The following is a 15,350-nucleotide window of genomic DNA, read 5'->3' as shown; positions in this document are numbered from 1 at the left end:
ATTACCCAGTTCTGCTCTCCTGCGCCTGACTTCCTTGCAGCCAGTCATGCATCTCTTTCAGAATTCTACACCTGAATATGGAGTCAGCAGGAGCAGGTGCCCCTGGTATAGGGGTTGAGGAGCGCGTCCAGGGAGCACGCCGCGATGCTCCACCATCTCGGCGCCGCCATGGACCGCGTCGTCCAAACCATGGACCACTGTGAGAGACAGGGAGTTCCTCCAGCGCCTCCACCAGCACAACCGGGGTCACCACTACTCGCCCCCCCTACACCCGGTCCCAGTGGGATTCGTCTTGCCCTTCCCCTGGAGTACGATGGGACGGCTGCACGCTGCCAGGGTTTCCTGTTGCAGCTGAATCTCTTCCTGGCAACCGTCCACCCGGCTCCTTCGGGCCGTGGGAGGGTGTCCGCCTTCGTCTCGTGCCTCTCGGGGAAAGCCCTGGAGTGGGCCAACGCCATGTGGGGAGAAGGAGATGTGGCGCTGGACCACCCGCAGCTTCCGGGCAGTCTTTGACCACCCGCCCGAGGGTAGAGCGGCGGGTGAACGTCTCTTCCATCTTAGGCAGGGGACGAGGAGCGCCCAGGAGTTCGCGACGGACTTTCGGACCCTGGCCGCCGGCGCGGGATGGAACGACAGGGCCTTGATCAACCACTATCGCTGCAGTTTGCGCGAGGACGTCCGTCGGGAGTTGGCCTGCAGGGACACGAACCTCACCTTTGACCAGCTGGTGGACCTGTCCATTCGGCTGGATAACCTGCTTGCTACCCACGGACGTCCAGAGCGGTGTCTGTCGGTTCCATCCCCCAGCAGCACCGCTCCGATGCCCATGGAGCTGGGAGGTGCTTCGCTCAGGGAGACTGGAGGAGGTTCCGTCTCGTGCGCCATCTGTGGCCGCAGAGGTCACACTGCCGGTCGGTGCCGGGTTGGTTCCTCTGGGGGTCGAGGCAGCAGGCAGGGCACTCTGGCGTCACCCCAGGTGAGCACCATTCTCACCCAGAGCCCTCTGTTGCACACATGTTTTTGTATGCTACTTTTCCTGAGTTTTCCCTGCATTCCCAGCATAAGGCGCTCGTCGATTCAGGCACGGCTGGGAATTTTATAGACAGATCATTCTCCCATAGTTTAGGGATCCCCATTGTTCCAGTGGCTATGCCCTTCCCAGTTCACGCCTTAGACAGTCGACCATTAGGGTCAGTGTTGATTAGGGAGGCCACCGCCCCTCTGGGCATGGTGACGCAGGGGGGTCACAAGGAGAGAATCAGTCTCTTCCTCATTGACTCTCCTGCATTTCCCGGGGTGCTAGGCCTACCCTGGTTAGCTTGTCATGACCCCACTGTTTCATGGCAACGGAGGGCTCTCATGGGGTGGTCGCGAGAGTGCTCTGGGAGGTGTTTAGGGGTTTCCATTGTTGATACTACGGTGGAAAGTCCAGACCAGGTCTCCACCGTGCGCATTCCCCCCGAATATTCCGACTTGGCTCTTGCCTTCTCCAAAAAGAAGACGACTCAATTAACACCCCACCGTCGGGGGGATTGTGCGATAAATTTCCTGGTAAACGCTGCACTTCCCAGGAGTCACGTGTATCCCCTGTCACAGGCGGAGACGGCGGATATGGAAACATATGTCTCCGAATCCCTGCGTCAGGGGTACATTCTGTCCTCCACTTTACCCGCCTCCTCGAGTTTTCTTTTTTGTGAAGAAGAAGGAGGGAGGTCTGCGCCCGTATATTGACTATCGAGCCCTAAACCAGATCACTGTGAAGTACAGTTACCCGCTACCTCTCATAGCCACAGCGAAAGAGTCAATGCACGGGCTTGATTCTTCACCAAACTAGATCTCAGGAGCGCTTACAACCTGGTGCGTATCCGGGAGGGAGACGAGTGGAAGACGGCATTCAGTACTACATTAGGGCATTATGAGTACCTCGGCATGCCGTACGAGTTGATGAATGCTCCATCAGTCTTCCAAGCCTTTGTAGACGAGATTTTCAGGGACTTGCATAAGCAGGTTGTAGTGGTGTATATTGATGACATTCTGATATACTCCGCTGCATGCGCCGAGCATGTGTCCCTGGTGCGCAGGGTGCTTGGTCGACTGTTGAAGCATGACCTGTACTCAAGGCTGAGAAATGCCTGTTCTTCCAGCAGTCCGTCTCCTTCCTATGGTACCGCATTTTCACCTCGGGTGGAGATGGAGAGTGACCGCATTTCAGCCGTGTGTAATTGGCCGACTCCCACCACGGTAAAGGAGGTGGAGCGTTTTCTAGGGTTTGCCGGGGTTTTGGTCAGGTAGCGGCTCCCATTACCTCACTGCTGAATTAGGGCCCGGTGCGTTTGCTGTGGTCGGCTGAGGCGGACAGGGCTTTTGGTCACCTAAGGGCTCTGTTTACCTCGGCTCCCGTGCTGGCACATCCGCATCCCTCTTTGGCAGTCACAGTGGAGGTGGACACGTCCGAGGCTGGGATAGGAGCCGTGCTCTCGGGTACGCCACTGAAGCTCCGCCCCTGTGCCTTCTTCTTGAGGAAGCTCAGCCCGGTGGAGCGAAACTATGACGTGGGGGACCGGGAGCTGTTGGCTGTCGTCAAGGCTTTGAAGGCGTTGAGACATTGGCTTGAGGGGGCTAAACACTCTTTTCTCATCTGGACTGACCACCGCAATCTGGAGTACATCCGGGCGGCGAGGAGACTGAACCCTCGCCAGGCATGGTGGGCCATGTTTTTCACCCGTTTTGTTTTCACCCTTTCTTACAGACCAGGTTCCTAGAATGGGAAGGCAGACGCACTGTCCCGGCTGTATGACACAGAGGAGTGGCCCATGGATCCCACCCCCATACTCCCGGCCTCTGGCCTGGTGGCGCCGGTAGTGTGGGAGCTGGACGCGGACATTGAGCAGACGATTACCGTATTAACCCCTCGTTCCATGTGTATCTCCTCAGGCTGGTGGTGGCTGGTCCGCTCCAGGAATCAGAGGTGCAGGAGGTTCCTCCGCCACCTCTGGACATCGAGGGGGCCCCGGCGTACGCTGTTCGCTCCATTCTGGATTCGAGGCGTTGGGCGAGGGGCCTTCAGGACCTCGTGGAGTGGGATGGGTACGGTCCGGAGGAGAGATGCTGGGTTCCGGTGGAGGACGTGTTAGACCGTGTTGTTCTGGGTGCCGTTAGTTTTGCTTATTAAACTGCTCCAGTTATTACCCAGTTCTGTTCTCCTGCGCCTGACCTCCCTGCAGCCAGTCATGCATCTCTTACAACGTATCACTTTAACATCTTTATTGTCTCTCACAGAAATGAATGAAACTAGAAAGTTAACATTTTGAGGTATCTTTTTGCTTACTTTTATGACAGTTTACGTACTTTTTATTCTGTATGTACAAACTTAACCACCTTAAACATTTACATGTCTTCAGTGGGGCAATTTCGTCACCAAGATGAGTTACATAGCAACAATGCTTTCAGAATTTACTTGATATTCTGGTTCTATCATTACAGAACATAAATTAGCAGGTAATTCAATGCAAGGTCATAGTATGATGAAGGACCTCATAGATAAATACCCACCACACTCAAACTTAAACACCTTGAGATGGGATTTTGCTTTGAGGATCACTTTAAAAATGCTTTTGGATTACAAATGATGAATGTGTTCAAAAACTCCCTCAGTATACAAAGACCCTCCATTTGTACTACAGTATGTCTACAAAAAATAAGATCCATAAATCTGAAATGGATGAGGACCTTAGTAACTCCAACGGTTTAAGACAGTGTTCAGAGAGTTTATTTCCTTGTTCATGTGTCTAATCAATCTAATCATTAATCAATTCTTCAATTTTTTCCCTCCGAATGTACGAATGTAGGCAGGACTTTGGATTCATAAGGAAGTGAAAATTAATTTGGGAAAAAAATATCCCCCCTTGACAAAATTTTTGCTCAGTATACAGTGACGCACTTCATGACCTTTATACAGTATCACAGATCATTAGTCACTTTGGCATAGAAGCCTAAATGTCCCTGTTGTCCACTCAGCAGAATTAGAAAGAGCATTATTATTCCTGTCATGCTCCACGGCTGATACACCATTTCTAAATTATACTATTACTGTAAATCACAGCCATCTATTCAACTTGAACTTTGAAATGACACGCTATTACATAACCACCGAGACAACCCAACCCGAAGGTGACACTGCATGTGAATCACCATGTGAATAACCCCAAATAAAAGGTCAAGTGTATTATGTTCCTGTTCAGTGTGAAGAAATAACGTTACAAAAGGTTTACTAGACCAAGCCTATCCTTAGGTTTGTAGGCAGTATTGGTCATCATTTGCCCTATTGGCCATAACTCATATACTCAACTGTTTTAAATGCCATAGATTGGCAAATTAATATAATTTAATTGGATATGTCGGTTGGTGGTTGCATGGTTACCTGATATTTCTGTTTATTCCATAATCAATAAACCTACACAGGCACAGAGTAAACAAACATTTGAGTCAGCTCTTACTGCGTGTGTTCATGTGCATGCGTGTGGAGAGAGAGAGCGAGGGAGGGAGGGAGTTTAGGCTAGGTTGGGCGAAGAGAATGATTTCCTCCACAGCTGTGTTGGGGAAGATGGGGGAGGGGGGGGGCTGGAAGTGAGGGGGGGACTGGAAGTGGGCGGGGGGGGGGAATGGTCTCATAAAATTTGGGGAATGTTATACATTGCTAAAAAGGCTTGTTTTCGACGCCCAGAAACATATAAGTTGGGTTCAGTGATCAGGAAAACCCAAAAGTTAACGTTTGTTGGAAAGTTCAGAACGATTACCTCTTGATTTAGTCAACTGATCAACTCAACAGTTTGGTAAGCTACAATTTTATCTTGATCCTTTTATGTCTCAATTTCTTCCCTTATTCACTAGCTCAGAAAGCATCTCTGCATGGAATATTTTCTGAATCCTGAATGTGTAGGATGTTACACCCAGATATTGCTTCAAACCATTCCTTTATACCCTTTATGATCCATCTCATCTCATTCTTCTCCCTTTTCCTTACGAAACACTTTAGCAATCTCACCCACAGCCAAATGAAAGTAGACATTGTGTAAAACTTTTTTTCTCTCTCCCTCCCACTCCCTCTGCTTTCTGTTAAGCCCCTAACGCATGTCCCATCCCCCAGTACTCTTCTCCATGCTCTCTCTTCATCTCTCATGTTGGAAAGCAGCTGGGGTCGCAGAACAAAACCAGCGATGTCTTTTTTTCAAAATTCAACTGTTCGGTCATTCAACATGAATAAACAAAATAAACCTGTAGTGCACGATGGCAACGTCCTACTCTGCTCTGTCTTTTCTTTCTACCTCGCTCAAAAGTGTTCATTTTCTTTAAATGTTTAGGGACAGATTCCATTGTAAGCACGTTTCTGTGGCCCTATCATACTCCCGCCCGCCCAACCATCCCCACACCCACCCGTCTCCCTCATGTAAATATCTCTCTCCAGTTGTGTAATATTAGTTAATCTACGCAGTTTTGTTTCAGGCAAGCCAGGTCTGTAACTATTTCACTACTTTCTATGCTATACATGCACAGTATCTATCTGTTAAATATGCTACAGTTCAATTATTTGTGAATTTGTAACAAACAGGTTAGGTTCTCTTATTAACAAAACTTAGATTAGAATGTTTACATATGTCACAGACAGTAATCAAATTTCATTTAAAAGTGATCATATTATCTATGTCATAGGTTCTATGGTTCTCTGTGCAATTTCAGTGATGTTTTTTTGTTGATGTTGAACTGTTTGATGAATATTGCAGTTCTCTTCAGACGAATAAAATACATTATATTATCTGACATTAGTTCGTTTTGAGTTATAGGTTCAGACCTAGTATTCAATCTCAACCTTATTATATATGTTTTCAAAACACTAAAAGCTTAGGCTATCTTGTTTTGATGAGGCATATAGCATCTGGCTGGCTACACCTTACAATCAGCGTATCAGTTTATGACTTATGATGGTTGTCACATGTAGGCAAGATGAGTTCTGGCGTTGTTTTCAGATGGTTCATTTGTTGCTAAGATCTTTTTGTGTTATGAATATCATGTCATTTTGAACTTTCACCCAGATCTACACCCCTATGATTGGGGCCTGGGCCTTTACAAAAGCATTTTCAATTCTGGTTGCTTTAGGTTTGCTTTGCAACTGTTCTAACACTGTTCCCACATAGTTTATAGAGTAATTAAAACCAAACAGGTTTATGTTCATTTATTTTCATCACAGCTGATCTTGCTGTCTTTTTAAGGCCCTCTTCTGGTTCTCTGTCATGGTATTATCAATGTTGTTATGCCTACAGTTTGGTCACTATCTTTCAACAGATGATCATGTCGATGAGCATGGCGTCCGACATCAGTCCAGCAGGGGGAGAAAGAGGGCCACATACCACTATGGTGGGAGGAAGTAAACCACTGCACCGTTTCATCAGAGGCGAGCCAAAGAGTACTGGGGTGAGACTGGAAAACAAACAACTGATGTATTCATTGTTGCCAAATACTCCAAGGAGTCACTGCTGTGAACATTTTATTTTGTGTAAAATGTTTGTATTTATCATTCAATAATTTAGTGTTAGCACTTTAGATTACAGCAAAAAATAAAGTGGTAATAGCATGGTTATAGGTAACATATGTCACGACAGTAATCATAATGAAAACATTATTTTACCAGATACCTCTTCATTTTTGTGTAAACATATGATTATTTCGGTGTCTTTATTCTATGTCCCTGGTTGGTTAGATTGTAATGCTGCTATTTATTCTATGTTCCTGGTTGGTTAGACTGTAATGCTGCTATTTATTCTATGTTCCTGGTTGGTTAGATTGTAATGATGTTCATGGGATCATCACTCTTCATCTTGGGGATTCCCATGAGGCAGGATACACTGATGTCCTCTGCTGAGACTTTCACCCCTTTTTGGCTAGGAATCCTGGTACGCCTTTCTTGCGTGTGTCTATATAAATCTATGATACTGACAATCCAAATGTCTTAACATGACATACCTTTCAGTCCTAAAAACCCTTATTTCTTAATCTTCCATTCAATGATATCTTTCAGACCTTCTCCCATGACAGTTTGGGCATGTTGTTGAACTTATAAACCCCCTCCCTCTGCTTTGTGACAGTTCATCATCTCTGGGTTGTTATATGTGCTCACAGAGAAGAATCCTTCAAAACAACTGGTGAGTCCCATGAATTGGAATTCTGCGCAAAGGCATTATGAACGATTAGTCATGGCACATTACTGTTCATAACTATGGCAAACGATTTTCATTATATAAAAAATATAACGTAGAAAACATTAGGAACACCTTCCTAATATTGAGTTGCACTCCCTTTTGCCCTCAGAACAGCCTCATTTCACCAGAGCATGGACTCTACAAGGTGTTGAAAGCGTTCCACAGGGATGCTGGCCCATGTTGAATCCAGTGCTTCTAACAGTTGTGTCAAGTTTGCTGGATGTCCTTTGGTTGGTTGACCATTCTTGATACACACGGGAAACTGTTGAGCGTTAAAAAAACCAGCAGCTTTGCAGTTCTTGACACACTCAAACTGGTTTGTCCGATACCTACAACCATACCCCGTTCAAAGGCACTTAAATAATTTGTCTTACCCATTCACCCTCTGAATGGCACACATACACAATCCATGTCTCAATTGTCTCAAGGATTAAAAATATTTCTTGAACCTCTCTCCTCCCCTTCATCTACACTGATTGAAGTGGATTTAACAGGTGACATCAATAACGGATAATCGCTTTCACCTGGATTCAGCTAGTCACCTATGTCATGGAAAGAGCAGGTGTTTGTAATGTTTTGTACACTCAAGTGTATAGTAAGCATTCATGTGTGCATTCCACAGAGAGATCTCTTTTTAGTAACTTTTATCAGATTAAGGAAAAAGGAAACCTCACACTGCTCTTGACAGTATCACTGATCTTTAATAAGCTTTACGTATCGGCCTCACGGCCTTCGTCAGAGCTTTTGTGAGTTTTTTTAAAATTAGCACCCTTATGTAGACCTAGCCCCACCCACATCCGTTCCACGCATCGAAAGGGGTTGGAGGCGAAGGAAAAACGAATAAGTGCTACCAAATATAACAATATGCATTTCATAAATATTCAAATAAAGTGTGTAATAAGAAATATTAAACACGTCTGTAAAACCACAATGAGGACATAGACCTACCGAGCAAGTTTTCATTAATCATTGGGTACATCGTACAAAAAACAACAGAGTAATCTTAAATAGGGGCATAATTCATGTTCAAATCATCCTCCAGACATTATTTCCTAAAGGACTTAATGATGAAATGCCTACGTATGTTATGTTGTGAATTTGAACATGAATTATGCTCCTATTTAAGATTACTCTGTTTTTTGTACGATATTTGGTAGCACTTATTTGTTTTTCCTTCGCCTCCAACCCCTTTCGATGCGTGGAACGGATGTGGGTGGGGCTAGGTCTACATAAGGGTGCAAAAAAAATGTAAACTCACAAAAGCTTTGCCGAAGGCCGTGAGGCCGATACGTAAGCTTATTAAAGATCCGTGATACTATCAAGAGCAGTGTGCGGTTTCCTTTTTCCTTCGTCTTGTTCAACTGTTACCATGCACCTGCAAAAAAGATTGCTCAGATGTGCGAGTGCCTTTTGAATTTAGTAACTTTTACCAAAAAAAAAGCGTAAATGAATGTCAGACCACAGTTCCTCATCCCATTCTGTTTTTCTTATTAGTCATAGTAAAAACCACTGTGCAAAAGGTAAATAGTGGCAATTTTCAAGATGGTTATTCTTTAGGACTGTTCCCAGACCCTGACAACAGTTCATCACAATGTGATTGTCACTCTGTACTTCAGTCTGGAAATGTCAAGCAAATAAATTACTTTTAAATTTTCGGCTCACCTCATGTTAAAGTGCCTTGAAAGAAGCGTTGTCACAAAGTGGTTGCAGTTCTTTCACCACTTTATTTGTTCTCACCCTGTAGGTGACAGCAAGCCTGGCCCTTAGTATCATCTCTATGTTGGGGGTCACAGTGGCTTTCTTTGAATTCCTTAAAGGCATCCTGCACATTCGGCAATCACATGACTACTATGATCATTACCACTATGACTACAACGCCACAGAATCTGGCAGAGTTGTAGTCCCCTGGCGTAAACAACATATGGTATGTTTTGTTGCTGTTGTTGTTGTTGTGATTCCGGATCACTGTTATCTGGATCAATTATTATTAGAGCTTAGGAATTTGCTTCCTCACAATCTCTTTTAAAATGTAATAAAGGATAAACATCTTATAACACATCTTTAAAACGTCTGTAACCTTTCTCATTCTGTCTAAATAAAGATACCTTTCATTCTCTGCTCTCTCTCATCATCACAGTACCAGTTGATCAGCCTTGAGGCTGTATTTATGTACCAGAGCTTAGTAGGCATGGTGCTCCTAATTGTGATGACATCATTTGCCAGGGTTGCCCTGCGTTCCAGCAAGACACAGGTAAAGTACTGTGACAAACTTTAAAAACGTAGCTATATGTATTGTGACCTGAGGCTTGTAGACTGTGGTCAGTATGCCAGTACAATTAATCAAATACATTTTGGTTTATAAGTGCCCTACAGAACCAGACATAATCTTATCTGCAACTAATGTTATTACAGTGTATGTTTATATACAGTACAGTGTATATAATGCCTTGTTTGTGTGTCTATCTCATGCAGAAATGCCTAAGATAAACTCTGTTCTTCCTTCTTTACAGGCAATTGTGGTAATGCAAGATCTACCATCACCAGACTGAAGAAAGAAAACAAGGCTTTTCTGACTGTCTCTGCCGTGATGGATAGATAAAACATTTGGACTTGCCCATTGATATGAAATAAATGTATTCACAAATATGTAGAACATTTCTTTAAATCCACATATATGGAATTGTCTTTGTATACACTCGTCTTTCTATACACTTGTACTTTGTAATAAATATAACATACACCACCAGTCAAAAGTTGACACACCTACTCATTCAACGGTTTTTCTTTATTTTTACTACTTTCTACATTGCAGAATAATAGTGAAAACATCAAAACTATGAAATAACACATATGGAATTAGGTAGTAACCAAAATAGTGTTAAAGAAATCAAAATATTTTAGATTTTAGATTCTTCAAAGTAGCCACCCTTTGACTTCATGACAGCTTTGCACACTCTTGGCATTATCTCAACCAGCTTCACCTGGAATGCTTTTCCAACAGTCTTGAAGGTGTTCATATGCTGAGCATATGCTGAGCACTTGTTGGCTGCTTTTCCTTCACTCTGTGGTCCAACTCATCCCAAACCATCTCAATTGGGTTGAAATTGGGTGATTGTAGAGGCCAGGTCATCTGATGCAGCACTCCATTACTCTCCTTCTTGGTCAAATAGCCCTTACACAGCCTGGAGGTGTGTTGGGCTCCCGAGTGGCGCAGCGGTTTAAGGCACTGCATCTCAGTGCTAGAGGCATCACTATAGACCCTGGTTCGATTCCAGGCTGTATCAAGGCACACTTGAGTCCCATAGGGCGGCACACAATTGGTCCACCGTCGTCCGGGTTAGGGTTTGGCCGGGGTAGGTCATCATTGTAAATAAGAATTTGTTCTTAACTAACTTGCCTAGTTAAATAAAGGTGTACAAAACCCAGTTGAAAACAAATGATAGTCCCACTAAGTGCAAACCAGATGGGATGGTGTATCGCTGCAGAATGCTGTGGTAGCCATGCTGGTTAAGTGTGCCTTGAATTCTAAATAAATCACTGTCAGTGTCACCAGCAAAGCACCCCGACACCATCACACCTCCATGCTTCACGGTGGGAACCACACATGCAGAGATCATCCATTCACCCACACCGCATCTCACAAAGACACGGCGGTTGGAACCAAAAATCTTACATTTGGACTCATCAGACCAAAGGACAGATTTCCACCTCTCTAATGTCCATTGCTTGTGTTTCTTGGCCCAAGCAAGTCTCTTCTTATTATTGGTGTCCTTTAGTAGTGGTTTCTTTGCAGCAATTTAACCATGAAGGCCCGATTCACACAGTCTCCTCTGAACAGTTGATGTTGAGATGTGTCTGTTACGTGAACTCTGTGAAGCATTTATTTGGGCTGCAATTTCTTAAGCTGGTAACTTTAATGAACTTATCCTCTGCAGCAGAGGTAACTCTGGGTCTTCCTTTCCTGTGGCGGTCCTCATGAGAGCCAGTTTCATCATAGCGCTTGATGGTTTTTGCGACTGCACTTGAAGAAACTTTCAAAGTTCTTTAAATTTTCCTTATTGACTGACCTTCATGTCTTAAAGTAATGATGGACTGTCGTTTCTCTTTGCTTTTGAGCTGTTCTTGCCATAATATGGACTTGGGATTTTACCAAATAGGGCTATCTTCTGTATACCACCCCTACCTTGTCACAACACAACTGATTGGCTCATACGCATTAAGAAGGAAAGAAATTCCACAAATTAACTTTTAACAAGGCACACCTGCTAATTGAAATGCATTCCAGGTGACTACCTCATGAAGCTGGTTGAGAGAATGTCAAGAGGGTGCAAAGCTGTCATCAAGGCAAACACTGTCTGTTTTGATGTCTCCACTATTATTCTACAATGTCGAAAATAGTTTTAAAGCAAATATTTTTAAAAATGGAATGAGTTGGTGTTTCCAGACTTTTGACTGGTACTGTAAATTGCTCAATTAGGGCCTATGTAACAGTATAAGAAAATATACAAAAAGCAAACTTCAAAATATACTTCACTTTCAAAATAAAACAACATCCATGTAGTGCAATAGAAAATGAACCTGATCATTATAGAGGGGTTGGTTGTTTAGCAAAAACACAGACGCATGAGCAGCTATGGGGCAAAACAGACGGGGTTGGCTTAGATTGTTGACAAAATGTAAGCTATATCTTACTCTCCAATGTTTATTGAAAACATAAATACATTTGCACAATGAGCACTTGCTGTCTCTCAAATCATTGTCACAGTTGTTGGTTAGCTAGCTAACAATGTTTAGCCATATTAGCATTGACATGAAATCAGTTTAAACACCACAGAACAATACGCTATCAATAACAAGATTAAACATGCTGAAACAAGCCACTTACGATTCCCCACATGGCAATTTCTTGTCTTTCTTGCTAGCAATCTGGCCACCCAGAATCACAACAACACCCTGATTTCTGCCCCATGGAAGCACGTCATAAAAATCAGCGTATAATGCTTGTATGGATGTCAACCCCAACACATGTTCATGTCATCTTTACCAATCAACTGCATTACCGTTAAAAACGATTAGACTACCACCACTGATTTCTGTATGCTAGCTATGCTAACCACCAGTTTATTCGAACGGGAGTTAGCATTTAGCAATCACTTTTTCTAAGCCTGAAAAGGGACAACTTCTACATGTTATGAAGCGAGAACAGCCAAATATATCCTTAACACGTTTAAATGTTTTACCCACGTTGGCCATGGTGAAGGAGAGCCCACAGGTTTTGGTAGCTGGCCGTGTCAGTGGCACTGTATTGTTCTTAAAGCGAGCAAAGAAGTTGTTTAATTTGTCTGGGAGCAAGACGTCGGTGTCCCTGACGAGGCTGGTTTTCTTTTTGTAATCCGTGATTGACTGTAGACCCTGCCACATACGTCTCGTGTTTGAGCCGTTGAATTGCGACTCTACTTTGTCTCTATACTGACGCTTAGCTTGTTTGATTGCCTTGGAGGGAATAGCTACATTGTTTGTATTCGGTCATGTTTCCAGTCGCCTCGCCATGATTAAAAGCAGTGGTTCGTAATTTCAGTTTTGCGCAAATGCTGCCATCAATTCACGGTTTCTGGTTAGGGAAGGTTTTAATAGTCACCGTGAGTACAACATCACCCATGCACTTGCTAATAAACTTGCTCACTGAGTCAGCGTATACATCAATGTTGTTGTCTGAGGCGATCCGGAACATATCCCAGTCCACGTGATCAAAGTAATCTTGAAGCTTGGAATCCAATTGGTCGGGCCAGCGTTGAACAGACCTGAGCACGGGCATTTCCTGTTTTAGTTTCTGTCTATAGGCTGGGAGCAAAAAAATGGAGTCGTGGTCAGATTTGCCGAAAGGAGGACAGGGGAGGGCTTTGTATGCATCGCGGAAGTTAGAGTAGCAATGATCCAGAATGCTGCCAACTAGAGTCGCGCATTCGATATGCTGATAAAATTTAGGGAGCTAAAATTTCCACCGAAGTCGGTCCCTCTCCTTGTTCGGGCGGCGTTCGGCGGTCGACGTCACCGGTCTTCTAGCCATCGCCGATCCACCTTCCATTTTCCATTTGTTTTGTCTTTCAACACACCTGGTTTCAATTCCATCATTACATGTTGTGTATTTAACCCTCTGTTCCCCCCATGTCCTTGTCTGGAATTGTTTATTGTAGTGCTTGTGCACGTTATGCTGGTGTGTAACGGGTTTTGTTTACCCAATGATTTATTGTTCTGTTTACGATGCTTTTGTTTATTAAACTGAGCCGTTGTAAATCAGTTTTTGCTCTCCTGCGCCTGACTTCTCTGCCGCCAGTACGCACACCCTACAGGAGCCTTATTTTCAGATTAGCTTTGTTAAAATCCTCAGCTACAATAAATTCAGCCTCAGGATATATGGTTTCCAGTTTACATAGAGTCCAGAGAGTCCAGTGAAGTTCTTTCAGGGCCGTCGAGGTGTCTGCTTGGGGGAGGGGGGGGGGGGGGGGGGGGGGGGGTGTCACGGCTGTGATTATAATCGAAGAGAATTCTCTTGGTAGATAATGCGGTCGACATTTGATTGTAAGGAATTCTAGGTCAGGTGAGCAAAAGCACTTGAGTTCCTGTATGTTGTTATGATTACACCACAAGTTGGTAATCATAAGGCATACACCCCCGCCCTTCTTCTTACCAGAGAGATGTTTGTTTCTTTCGGCACGATGCGTGAAGAAACCGGGTGGCTGTACCGACTCTGATAACATATCCCAAGTGAGCCATGTTTCTGTGAAACAGAGAATGTTACAATCTCTGATGTCTCTCTGGAAGGCAATCCTTGCTCGAATGTTGTCTACCTTGTTGTCAAGAGACTGGACATTGGCGAGTAGTATACTCGGGAGCGGTGAGCGATGTGCCTGTCTACGGAGCCTGACCAGAAGACCGCTCCGTCTGCCCCTTCTGCGGCGCCGTTGTTTTGGGTCGCCTACTGGGATCGGATCCATTGTCCTGGGTGGTGGTCTGAACAGAGGATCCACTTCGGGAAAGTCATATTCCTGGTCGTAATCCTGGTTGTAATGTTGGTAAGTTATATCCAATAGTTCTTCCCGGCTGTATGTAATAAGACTTAAGATTTCCTGGGGTAACAATGTAAGATATAATACATAAAAAAACAAAAATACTGCATAGTTTCCTAAGAACGCGAAGCGAGGCGACCATCTCTGTCGGAGCTATCTTAACAGCATGTACTGCATGACAGAGTCATAGACCGTTCCGTCAACATGAAAGAGAGGAGGATGGCATTGGTGTTTCTCTACTCGCACGAACACACTGTTTTAAAATCACCATTGGCCTCATGGTGAAATTCCTGAGAGGTTTCCTTCCTCTCCGGTAACTGAGTTGGAAGGATGCCTGTATCTTTATAGTGACTGGGTGTGTTATCTTTAGGGTCACTATGTTAAACAGCAGAGAAAACCCCCTAAATTATATTTTTTCACCTTGAAATTTGATGACTTTTCCTAGAGTGACCCCAACATTATGAAAAGTGAAACATCGCCTTTGTTCATATTTCCATGAGAGCTGTACACCTCCAGGGTACAAAGATTGTCTTAAGGTCATTTTTGACCCGGCAGTTATAAAATAATTTACACACCACAAAAAAAACACAAAGACACACACACACACACACACAATGAGAAATTAAGAGTATGTGTGCTACTGATTGAACTCAGACAAAACTAAAACTTTCTTGTGCATGTGCAGCATCTCCCTTCCACGACCCCATAGACAAAATAAACAACATTTCAGACAAAATAAACATTTCTTGAAAGCATTGTTTACTAATGGGGAATGCAGTCAGAGGCTATAAAGGTGTTGCAGATGACAATCCCCCCCAGTTCTCTCTTTGCTGAAGCCATGAGTTCACGTTTCAGTGCCCAACAGGCCGTAGGTCTGATTTTTTCAGATGTCCAGGAGGAACAAGAGAACAATGATTTAGAAGAGGAGGATGTATCTGAAGAAGAAGATGGGGAAGAATACAACCCAGAGCACGATGCATCATCTTCAGATGAAGAAGAAATCCCCCAGGCTGAAAGCGAGACATTTTTG

The 15,350-nt window shown here is 44.1% G+C and overlaps 1 protein-coding gene across 3 annotated transcripts; it reads left to right on the top strand.

The window, feature by feature from the left end:
- The first annotated feature begins 4,661 nt into the window (after positions 1–4,661).
- LOC120029803 (membrane-spanning 4-domains subfamily A member 15-like) lies at positions 4,662–10,000 on the top strand. 3 transcript variants are annotated; one of them, XM_038975076.1, is made up of 7 exons: positions 4,662–4,832; positions 6,340–6,468; positions 6,837–6,947; positions 7,140–7,196; positions 8,998–9,177; positions 9,391–9,504; positions 9,764–10,000. In XM_038975076.1, the coding sequence occupies exons 2-7, from the start codon at positions 6,340–6,342 to the stop codon at positions 9,800–9,802; spliced, it is 630 nt and encodes a 209-aa protein (XP_038831004.1). In that variant the 5' UTR covers positions 4,662–4,832; the 3' UTR covers positions 9,803–10,000. The 3 variants fall into 3 exon arrangements, with proteins under 3 accessions (XP_038831004.1, XP_038831006.1, XP_038831005.1); XM_038975077.1 differs by lacking the exon at positions 4,662–4,832 and adding an exon at positions 5,447–5,511; XM_038975078.1 differs by lacking the exon at positions 6,837–6,947.
- Positions 10,001–15,350: the final 5,350 nt, after the last annotated feature.

This window comes from Salvelinus namaycush, chromosome 35 (genome assembly GCF_016432855.1).
Source record: "Salvelinus namaycush isolate Seneca chromosome 35, SaNama_1.0, whole genome shotgun sequence".
NCBI classification, from domain to species: Eukaryota; Metazoa; Chordata; class Actinopteri; order Salmoniformes; family Salmonidae; genus Salvelinus; species Salvelinus namaycush.
The sequence above is the reverse complement of the archived record's forward strand: the minus strand, read 5'-3'. Positions and strand labels throughout refer to the sequence as shown.

Bases quoted from the DNA above. Each gene is read 5' to 3' on its own strand.
- LOC120029803 (XM_038975076.1), top strand. From the start codon at position 6,340: ATGATCATGTCGATGAGCATGGCGTCCGACATCAGTCCAGCAGGGGGA. The intron at 9,178-9,390 runs GTATGTTTTGTT...TCATCATCACAG, and splicing joins CCTGGCGTAAACAACATATG to TACCAGTTGATCAGCCTTGA. The intron at 9,505-9,763 runs GTAAAGTACTGT...CCTTCTTTACAG, and splicing joins TGCGTTCCAGCAAGACACAG to GCAATTGTGGTAATGCAAGA.